Genomic DNA, 10,598 nt, shown 5'->3' on the forward strand with positions numbered 1-10,598 from the left:
TCCTCAGGCTGCAAGGAATGCCTGGGTGATGCCTTCACCATTTCCCTCCGGGGCAGCAGTTGATGTGCAGGAGATGACCGGCCTGACCCACTGGCTGCTGGGAAAAGAGAATGAGTGCCTACTCATTTTGAGCCAATTTAATAGCTTCCTGACCCTCTTACCTTCTCCCCTCCTTTTCAATGCTTCCATCCCTTTGCTGTCTGCACCCCTCTGGTGCAGTTCCTCTGTCTGGTTCCTCTTGCTCACCCATCAGCCAGGGCTCTGCCGAGGAATCTCCACCAGCCTGGCAGAGTGGTGACTCCAGCACTTCTTCTGTCCTGGTGCATCTGTCTTCTTGGATCTACCTAGAAATAATCAGGTGGATTCCCTGCTGGCTGGCAGTCTGCCCAGCCATGAGGAGCTTCTCTTCGTGCTAGCAGGTTTTCTGCTGCTGCATGCTCAGTCCTGCTTAGCCCTCAATTTCTGTATAAAAATCCCACCAGCTTTGTCCCACATTCCCCTCCTTCCCAGTGGAGCAGGGCTGTCCCTATGTGCTGGGTCTTGCTGGCTGAGTGCAGGGTGTTAAACCTCTTCCTGCTCATGGGGCAATTCACACACAGGTTCAATTCTAGCAGGTCCATTGAATGCTTGATCTGACAGAGCTCTCTAAACCTTGGGGGAAACCAAGGATCTCCACAGAGAAGTGCAGCCTAATGAGGGATGGACTAGAAATGCACCCTCTGTGACCCAGGATGGAGCAGGCACATTCAGTGGCTTTTGCTCTCTCTGCTCAGCTCCTCAGCTCTTGACTTTTTGTCTTTTTCTGTTTTGTAATTCAAAAAACACATCCTGGACTCCTCTCTGCCAAGCACCTTCATACCAGCTTTTCCTTCCAACCTCTCCTCCTCCTGTAGAAACTGACCTTGCAGGGTTTGTTTCCAGAGAGACAGAAGTTAAATTAATGTGGGGGAAATTAACTTCATTTCTCTGAACCTCTGTTTGCTCTGTGTCGGATTTCTGCCACTTCATTCTGGTTGGGACCCTTCTGAGTTGGGCCTGGATTTGCCTGCAAGAAAACCAGATTTTGTTCTCAAAGTCTTCTTGCAGAGCACTTATTTGTCCAAGGGGTGTAGAGTGAGCAGGAATCCTCAGAGAAACCGCAACTCATTTAATGTCTTTAATGAAAACTGAAGGAGAGCTGAAAGCAAGATGTGTGAGATTTCAAATTTTATCTTTTATAAGCAGCAGTTGTTGCCTGTGGATGAATGAGTGTAACAGAGGGATTTAATCTTGGTAAACAAGAGACAAATGCATCAAAAGAGATCCTCAGGCATGTGGCAGGACTTTAAATTTGACCTGGGTTTGGCAAAGTGGTGAAGAAGAGGCTGAAACAGCTTAACCACCACTAGGAATTTTATTGGCACTGTGTAAGAGACAAATAGGAGGGTTTGAGGCCTTTGCTCTTTGTATTTGTTTTTTATTAGAGCCATCGGTTTCGCCTGCCCAAGTGGATATTTGCAGGGCCTGGGAGAGCCTGTGCTGTGTTTCTGGAGCTCCCCAGCTCCCAGGCCAGACTGGCCACCTCTCTGGAAGATGCCTTAGTCAATGCCAAGGTATCTCAGCATAATTCAACAGAGAAGAAACCACATGGACCTTGCTTTAAATGCTACAAACCAAGGTATTACCAGGTTGGTCTGTTTGATCCTTACGAGCTGAGTGTTTCACAGCTCTGTTACTGCTTATGTTAGCTCTGCATGGACAAGAGTTGCTCTTCAGCCGGGAACAGAGTGCCCCAGGTGTCCTGTGCTGCCACAAGTTCCTGGACACCAGCAGTGGAAGAACCTGCAGAAGAGCTCAGTGACCACAAGAACAGCCACGAACCCCCAGGCCTGGCTGAAGCTGCCCACAGGCTCTGAAGGGACACAAACCCAAAGCACTGAGCTCCCTGTCGTGGTGAACACCCATTCTGTCAAGCCCCCCGTGGCACCAGGGGACAGAGGTGGAGGTGCAGGGATCTGTAGGCTCTGAACCAGATCTGTGCATGGCTGCTTAAAGAGCAGACTTGTAGATGGCTGAGAAGGGGTGTGGGCAAGGTGAGCACACTGGGATCATCCCTCTGGATTTCCCAGAGGTGTTTGGCAAGGTCCCTCTGCGAAGGCTCCTTAAAGAAAGGACACAGCTTTGGAATAGGAGGCGAGATCCTTATGGGGAGAAGTAATTTGTTAAAAGGTTTGGAACAAAAGGTAGAGGGCAACAATCTGTGGCCGAAAACATTAGGGAGATGTGCAAGGACTGTGTTGAGGATATTCAAAAATTATGAAACCAAGCAAATCCTGAAGTTTGCTGCTGATACAAAGGTTTGGGTGGCTGAAGGTCAGCTGTGGAAAGAGACTGGGCAATAAAATAGATGAAATGTAAATGTACATAAATATATAATGGTGCACAGGGGGGAAAACCAATTTTGACTCTACTGATAAAACAACAGGTTCTGAGCTAAGTGTTACCATCTGGAACGTCAGGGCTGTAACAGATTGTGCTATGAAAATGTCAGTTCAGTGGTCAGTAGCCAGTGGGAAAACAAATTGCATGAGAGGCTTACTGGGGGAAAACAAGAGTGCAGAAGAGACAGTCACCATCTCCTCCACCTGGAGGCATTGGGGGAAACCAGTGGTGCAAGCCAAGGAAGTTCTGCAGAGCTTCTGGGCTGCTTGGGGTGAGAAAGAACCGTTCCTGGTGGCTGTGGATCTGCTCAGGGCTGCAGAGGGATGGTTGCAGGTCCCAGCCCCAGAAGGTTAATCCCACTAGGAAAGGGGATGGTCACCTCAGTGCAGATGCTTGCTCTGCCTTGCCACAGTAACCATCTGTCAGAAGTCTGGCAGGGTTTGCTGAGTCACCTCTGTCCTTCCCTAGCTCCATTGCAAGGCCCTTGCAGGAAGCTGGTGGCAGACAGGCAGGATCTCCTGCAGCACCTTCTGAAGCCAGTGAGATGAGCTTTGCAGGCAAAACTGATCTCTCAAAATAGAATTTGTAATACCTGTAAGCTGTGAAGATTCCTTTGGTAGCTGGGAACTGCTGGGGGAAGGAACCTCTGCTGAGCTGGAGGGAGCGAGCCATGGAGGAGCACTGCAGTGACAATTCCAGCCTTGAGTCCTGGAGGTCTCAGCAGGCTCCAGACCAAAGCTGGCACATCAGTGGGCTCCAGTCTCCTCTGCTGCTTGGCAGGTAGGTGAGCAGCCACGGGGAGACCTTAGAGCACCTTCCAGTCCCTGAAGGGGCTACAGGAAATATGGGGAGGGACTTTGCACAGGGGTCTGGAGTGATAGGATGAAGGGGGATGGTTTCAAGCTGAGAGAGGGGACGTTTAGGTTAGACATTAGGAAGAAAGTCTTCCCTGTGAGACTGGTGAGCCCCTGGCCCAAGTTGCCCAGAGAAGCTGTGGCATGGGGCTTGGAGCCACCTGGTCTATCTGAAGGTGTCCCTGCCCATGGCAGGGGGGTGGGATGAGTCTTCAATGTCCCTTCAGACCCAAACCAGTCTGGGATTCAATGAGTCTGACTCCACCAGGCTGGTAAGTGGGGATTGGAGTTCAGGTTATGGTGCCTCTCCCAGACAGATCCCAGGTGCCCAAATTAAAGTTTCCCAAATTAGGAACAACATCACCTCTTCGTGAAGAAGATACAGACAAAAAAATTCCAAGGAAAACCTGGTCTCCGTTTCTAATCAAGGCCACTTACGATGTCATGAGGTGTGCTGAGCCTCTTGCTCAGGATATGTAGGTGTCTGGGGTTAGTTTTTAAGGTGCCTGCTGCAAAGGATGGAGGAAGTGTTCCCAGAGCCCTGCCTGGATCACAGCTGCTGTGTCCTTCAGTGCTAACGCTGCTGCTCCACACGCCCTGAGCTCAGGTTGCTCTCACAAGTTGTTTTCTATAAAAGCCCACTGGCTGCCCTCAACTGTGCTCCCACTCCAAGCTTCCCCCATATCCCTGAGCAGCTATTCCATCTCCTTCCCAGGCTTGAAATGAGGGGTTTGGACTCAGATCTCTCCCACATGCCCCATCTGGCCAAACTTCAGTGCCTGGCAATTAACCCAATGTCCCCTCAGTTTCCCACCATTTGCTGTGGAACTGCAACAGGGCAGGAACTCTCTGCTTCCCTTTTCCCAGTCTTTCCCAAGCCTGCTGGGATGAGGAATACCCTGATCCTGGGGACACCCAGTTCCTCCTCTCCCACCCTGGCCAGGGTAATGCTTGCAGCCAGCAGCTGAAAAAGAGTCAAGATGTGTTATCAGTTAAAATGGAGCTAGTTAAAAAATTGACCCTGTTTGAAATGCTGTGCTGATTCCTGCTTCTTGTCCCCTGCTCCTCTCCCTTAATCCCCCCTGGAGCACTTTGCTGCTCTGAAGGAGGAGAATTTAACCCCAGTCATGCTTTGGTAGGTGTCCTAATTGCCCAGGGTCCTTTTCTTTGCCCTTTCTGTAATTGGCATCACTTTATCCCTGGCTTCATCCTCCACAATCCTGCAGCGAATCTCTCGTCTCTTTCTTCCCCACCTCTGTCTGCTGCAGAGGCTGTGTGCAGGGACACAGACCAGGACAGACCAGGTCCTGGTGGGCCATGGGGCAGAGCTTTGGAACCTGACACAGGGAGCAGTTGCCCCCAAACAGCAAGCTGCAGCTCCCTGAGTGAAGCTTCTGTGTGAGAAACAGCAGACAAATCCTTTGTATGTGCAGTGGAGCCAGCAGCTCTGAGGCAGCTCAGCTTCCCAGATAAAAGCCCTTCACCAGCATGAGGAGAAGCCAGACCCATCTGCACCAGTGCACAGCAGTGTCAGGCTCTTGCCTTGCACTCAGCACCTTCTCTGCTCCTCACATCCTCCTTCTCTGCTGACTGCATCCTAAGCCTCCTCCAGACACCTCGAATTTCCAGCACTTTTGCCACCATGAGTTTGAAGACTGCTTTAGAAATGGTAAAATCTTCCCACAAGGCTTGAGCCAAAGTGGTGTCACAGCCACCTAGCACCAACAGGACACAGGGTCTCAGGACTCCTCTCTCTGGTGTCTTGATGGAGGAGGTGAAACTGTCATGATGGGAGCTTGAGCACCAGGGCCACCATGCTGGAAATTCCACATCTGTGGTGGGAATTGTACTCATGCACCCCACACAGTGCATGGGGAGCACTCAATGGAGACATCTCCTCAAAAGGGGAAAATAGAGTGAGGTTCCATTTCAGCCCTGGAGCTCCAGCACGCAAAGATACAGGGCAAGGGGAGGCAGCCACCTCCCTGAAGGGTGCTGGTCCTACTGGAGGATGACACCTCCTCATTTTTCCTCCCCATATTAGAGCTGCATTTGCAGTTTGGACTCTAACCCCCTGCTGTGGAAGAGAAACAAATCTCCTCCAGCCCTTTTCTCTTCAATGGCAGTAAATGTGAGAAGGTCATCCCATGATAAATCTTCCCTGTGCCAGTTCTCAGGAGAACTGGGTCATCTCAGGCACTTCCCTACCTACCAGCCACCATCTCCTGTCAAAGTTACGGAGCAGAAGAATTTGGCAGAAGCTGTCAGGGACATGAGCATACTAATAGGCCAGTGTAAGGAGACAGGATTGAGGAGGTGGAAGCATGGACAGGGCACGAAGGAGAAATTTGGAAATGTTTCCTGGGCTTGTAGGAGCAGTATTGGGAAAGGCAAAGTTTGTTGAGATACCCAAGGAACATCAGATCTTCTATAATTATAAGTATAGAAATACCAGTTCAGGTACAGAAGATCTGGTGCTCCTTGCACATCTCAACGAGCTCCTTTAGTTGTAGAAAATCAAGAAAGTGTTCACAAAGCCACCACTGCAAATGGCAGTGGACACAAAGCTGAGGTACTCTGTGCCTTCTTTGCCTTGGTCTTCACCAGCAGGGCCTCCCCTCCCAGGCCCTACTTGGAGGCAGGGTTCACAGAGAGTAACCGGGAGGGGATGAGGGGCAGGGCGGTTGCTACTTAGAGATCTTGACCTGTCAAAATCTGTGAGCCCAGAGAGGCTGTCCCCAAGGGTGCTGAGAGCTGGCCGTGGGTGCTGGCTGACATCCTTGCAAGGCTACTTTTTAACATCATGTAGCATGCTCCCGGACAGTCGGAGAAGCAGGAGGTAACGGGGAGCAGGCAGCTTGGGCTGAGCCGGGGCAAATCCCCCCCCCCGCTGTCCTCCTCTGATGGCACCAAGGAGGCTGTGGGCCGGGGCAGAGCGGCGCTGCCGTTCGGTTCGGTTCTAGAAGCCTTTCCCACCCCCTCCAGGCAGGGGGATGACAGAGTTTCAGATGGGGGAACACAAACTGGGATGGGGTGAGGAGCCTGTGGGGCTCTGAGGGTTGTGTTTAACGGGTCGTGCCCCAGCTGGGGGTTGGCAGAAAGCGGGGGAGGGGGAAGAGAGAGGGGTGCGCTGGGGGCCGGGGGTCTCCTGAGGGAGCGGGGGGTCCCGAGCCCCCCGAGAGCGGTCTGAGCAGGGCGGTCCGAGCCTCCCCTCGAGGTCTGCGGGGCCGGGGGCGGTGGGGCCCCCCGGTGGGGGCCGGGTCGGTCGGTGCGTGGGCCCCGCCCCGCGGTGTATAAGTGGGTGTGGGAGCGGTGCCGGGCGGGTGGTGATGCCATGGCGGCGGTGCGGGGGCTCCTCCTTCTCCTGTTGCTGCTGTGCGGTGTCGCGCTGGGGTCCGCCGTCCACCTCGACTTCGCCGAGCACCGCAGCCAGGCGGCCAAGATCAAGGTGAATCCCCGTGGAAACCTCTGGGCCACAGGTACCGCTCGATGTGGGGGGAAGGAACGGGACGGGACTCGGGGACGCGGAGAGGGACGGGCGCGGGGAGCCCCTGCTCCATCCCGCCGGGCGGGGGGCGGGTGCTGGGGCCGGCGGGACCCGTGGTGGGCAAAAGGGGAGCGGGAACTTCCTCCGGCATCTCTCGGTGCCTGGGTTAAACCCCAGAGACCCCGCCAGCAGGAGGGGGAAGTTTCCCAAAGTCCGACGCGCTCCGGGATTTGCCGACTTTCTCCTCGCTTGGCTGTACTCGCTAATCGAGACATTTTGTTTGCTCGGTGCTTCTCGGGAGCCCCGTCCTCCCTCCATCCTTCCCTCCCTCCCTCTCCCAGGCACACAAGTCCTTGTCATTGCAGGTCACTTCATGGGGAAGAAGAGTGTCACGGGCTCCCCGCACCTGGAGTCACCGGAGGAGCCTGCAGTGCCGATGGTCTTCGGTCCCTCTCTCAGAGCCTTGCTGGAGGAGATGATGGAACTGCTGACCCGGGAGCTCCTGAAAATCCTCTTGCAAGAGAGACTTTTGGATGAGAACCAAGGGAAATACGACCTCACTGACCAGGTGAATATTGACTAAAATGAAGGGGGGTTCTCAGAGCAGAAAGGTGGTGATGTTTATCTGCAGTAGCCAGCCTTGCTGGAGATGGGAGCACTTAGGTGGCCGCTGTAAGTGTGTTCCCCCTTTCTGCTCCTGTTAACCCTCCTTAAACCGCTCCCAAAGATCAGCTGTAAAGGGGCAGAGCAGAATTCTCCTTAGGCTTGTGTCTAGCTGGGCAGTGGCTAATAGTCCCAAATGCTTGGGAAAGGTGTGAAGATGACCAAGGGATGCTGCAATGGAGCTGTGGCAGTGGTGATCTCCAGCTAATAAGCATCTGGGTCTTCCTCAGCCAGATGCAGAGGAGGATGGCTGGCCACTGTGGCTGCTGTGAAGAAATGTCCCCTTTTCCAGATGCTGCGTGGACAGGGAAAGCCCTTTCCCTTTCTATTTGTGTAGCAAGAGACCAAGAAGGACACAGCTTTGTGTGTGCAGGGAAAGGAGTTTGTCCTGCAAAGAGGTCTTTGCAGGATTGGTGTGCCCATCTTGGGTTTGTCTCACTGTGCTCAGGATCCCTCATTCCTAAGGGGATCAGAGCTTTGTTGTCCTGGCTTGCAGAGGGGAGGAGGTGTGTTTCAGTCATGTTGCTGCAGAGTGGGTCTCAGGGAGCAGGCAGGGGCTCCACAGTCCCACTGTGCAGCAGCAGGTCCTCAGCCTCCTTGGTGTGGCTTTTGTCTCTGAGCTGATCCAACTTCTGGTGGAAAACCCAGCCCTAGGAGCAATGTTCATGCACAGGTCCTCACAGAGGGCATGGAGATGGAATTGCTTCGTCCATGTGGCTCTGCTTGTTTATTGCCTCATGCATGCTCCCCTGGTATCTTGCCCTTTCTGGTCACTTCAGGAGGTAACTGAGAGCCTAAAAGAGATGAAATCCTCTTGGGTGGGTCCTGCAGGTACTGTCCCACCAAGCTGCTGTGCTTGAGAAGCGATCCAGTCACACTGCACACAGGTAGAGTGACTTCTGTTATTTAGGTTTAGGTAGTACTTCCTCCTATTCTTTGCTCTTGGTTTTGTTTTTTTTTTGGGGGGGGGGAAGGGGAAGGCAGAGGTGGGGCAGAGTTGCAGGGATGTGAGCCTGAATGGCACTGGTTGTTCAAGTGTCTTCATGATTTATTTTTGTCAGACTACAGTGAATTAAAGCTTTCCTAGAGAGCTGGTCCCATCAGGACAGAGGGCTTCCCACCACAGAGATACAACTGGGCATGGTGGAGACACCAGCCCACCCTACCCCCTGTAAGATGCTGTGACTGCTGTGCTGCTGCAGCTTTTGCTTCTAGAATGCAGCTGCCAGGGAGAAGAGGGCTGTGAAAGTCCCTGTACCCTTCTGCATCCTCCTCGGGGAGCCTTTGAAGAGGAGGGTATTTGTTGCTGTGTGGACTGCCTGCGGTGATGGGAGAGCTGGTGGCTGGTTGCCTCCTCTGCTAAGCTGTGCATGAGTGTGTTGTCTGTTTGATAAAAGTGACCAGTGTGGCTCTCCTCTCTGTGGGTGAATCACAGGGTCACTGCTTGCACTGCAATGGGTGCCCTGAGTGCTGGTGCCATGTCCCAGGCTGCCAGCTGGGTGTCGGTGCCCTGCCCACCCTGCCTGGACCTGTTGTGGCACTCAGCCTGCGTGTCAGGGTGCCAAAGCTCTGCTCTTGGAGGGTGATTTGTGTCCTCATCAAGCAGATGGTGGCCAGCTTCCTGCTGCTCTGATGGCATGTCCTGCACATGGGTGGTGTCACAGCTCGGGTGTCTGATGTGCAGCTGGCTCCTGCCCCTCATCTCCTCCCAAAACCTCTCACCTCAGGCATCCTCTTGGTGGCAGTGGAGACCTTGCTGGGCAAAAGGTCTGGTTCTGCCCTTCAGGCACCTCTGACTTAACTCCTGCCTTCTTGCTGCTTTCTTTGCCACCCGTTCCCCAGTGCATCCTTTCCTCTGACATGTGCATTGATACCGCGCGGGGCTGCTGCTCCCTGCTGCCTTTGAGTGCTGTCTGTGTTGTACTTTTTTGTGGCACCTTATTTTTTCTTGCTTTTGTGGGTGACACAGTGCCCATGCAAATCCCTGCCACCCTGACAAGGTTCTCCCTCAGCTGTTGGCTGCCTGGAGCCAGCACCCAGCCTGTGCCTGCACTGCCCCATGTACTGTTCAGCAGCTCTACTCCCTGAAACCCTCTGTCCTTCCCCTGCTCAGCATCTGTTGCTTCTGCCTCAGCTTGGTTTAGAAAAGCAAAGATGCTTCTCCCTTCCTGGGGACAACCTGGTCAGCAAGGCAAGAGTTAACCTGCTCTCAAAGTGTTGCTCCTCCAGCAAGCCTGCTGTGCTTCCTGGCAGGGTAAGTATCCAAGGAACTTGATTTTTATGGGAAAGCCCAGTGGGCTTTTCCTTTTCTGAGGATGTCCTTTCCTTCAAAAACTGGTCCTTCCCCACTAGGCATTAGATGAAGTGCAGAGTTTAGGCTTTTTGCTTGGTCTTCCTTCATGTGGGTTAGTCCTGCCTGCACTATTGGGCTGGAACTCCAAACATCTGGAGTCCCACGTCTCCCATCTGGAGTCTGGATGTCCCATCCCTTTGCAAATCAGGAGCCTGCGTGCTGCTCCAGAGGGGTTTGCAAACAGGCATTTCTGCAGCCAGCTGTGGTTCAGCTGCTGGAGCACAAGATGGGAGGCAGGAGCCAGGCTCCCGGCTCTTTCCTTCTCCTGTGCTGTCCCAGGCCACCCCTGAATTGTGCCATCGTGGTCCAGCATGGGACATTCATCTAATCCTCTGCCCCGTGGTACCCAGCAGGCGATGGAGGCTGTGCCTGGGACTCTGTCTCACCCTTGTGCCTTTTCTTGTAGGAGACAGGGCTTCTAGCAAAGGTGCTGGAGAAGTATTTCTCAAACTGAAGCAGCCCAGCCGAGGAGGGTGAGGTCTGCATGGGAAACGGAGGAGAGCCTCGTCCTTGTGGGTTTCTGTAGCAACATCACTTTTCTTTATTCTGTCTGTAATGTGGTGAATAGCAGTTGCTGGTATGAACAGAGCCTCCCTGTGTGTGTCCTGTCTGTTTGCTGCTTTCTCCGTGTGCCCCCCTGAATAAAACTGGCTCTTTGCACAGACTGGCTCAGGCTTTTCAGCAGGGGTGGGATGACAGACCCCTAGGGCTTGGGCAGGAAAAAGGGGAGAGTGGGAGCAACTCGGTGGGGATGGAGGGAAGCTCCTGGTTCTCAGCATCCAGGTGGGGATCAGATCCAGTCCCTGCAGCCTCTCCTCAA

At 53.5% G+C, this 10,598-nt stretch overlaps 1 protein-coding gene across 1 annotated transcript; it reads left to right on the top strand.

Moving 5' to 3' along the window:
- Nucleotides 1-6,461: 6,461 nt before the first annotated feature.
- Nucleotides 6,462-10,440, top strand: NMB (neuromedin B). The gene is made up of 3 exons (XM_071754528.1): nt 6,462-6,754; nt 7,128-7,330; nt 10,185-10,440. The coding sequence occupies exons 1-3, from the start codon at nt 6,610-6,612 to the stop codon at nt 10,230-10,232; spliced, it is 396 nt and encodes a 131-aa protein (XP_071610629.1). The 5' UTR covers nt 6,462-6,609; the 3' UTR covers nt 10,233-10,440.
- Nucleotides 10,441-10,598: the final 158 nt, after the last annotated feature.

Source organism: Heliangelus exortis, chromosome 11, assembly GCF_036169615.1.
Source record: "Heliangelus exortis chromosome 11, bHelExo1.hap1, whole genome shotgun sequence".
In the NCBI taxonomy this organism is placed as follows: domain Eukaryota; kingdom Metazoa; phylum Chordata; class Aves; order Apodiformes; family Trochilidae; genus Heliangelus; species Heliangelus exortis.

Excerpts from the sequence above, each read along its gene's own strand:
- NMB (XM_071754528.1), top strand. The coding sequence starts at position 6,610 with ATGGCGGCGGTGCGGGGGCTCCTCCTTCTCCTGTTGCTGCTGTGCGGT. Across the intron at positions 6,755-7,127 it reads TGGAAACCTCTGGGCCACAG|GTCACTTCATGGGGAAGAAG; the intron begins GTACCGCTCGAT and ends TTGTCATTGCAG. Across the intron at positions 7,331-10,184 it reads AATACGACCTCACTGACCAG|GAGACAGGGCTTCTAGCAAA; the intron begins GTGAATATTGAC and ends CTTTTCTTGTAG.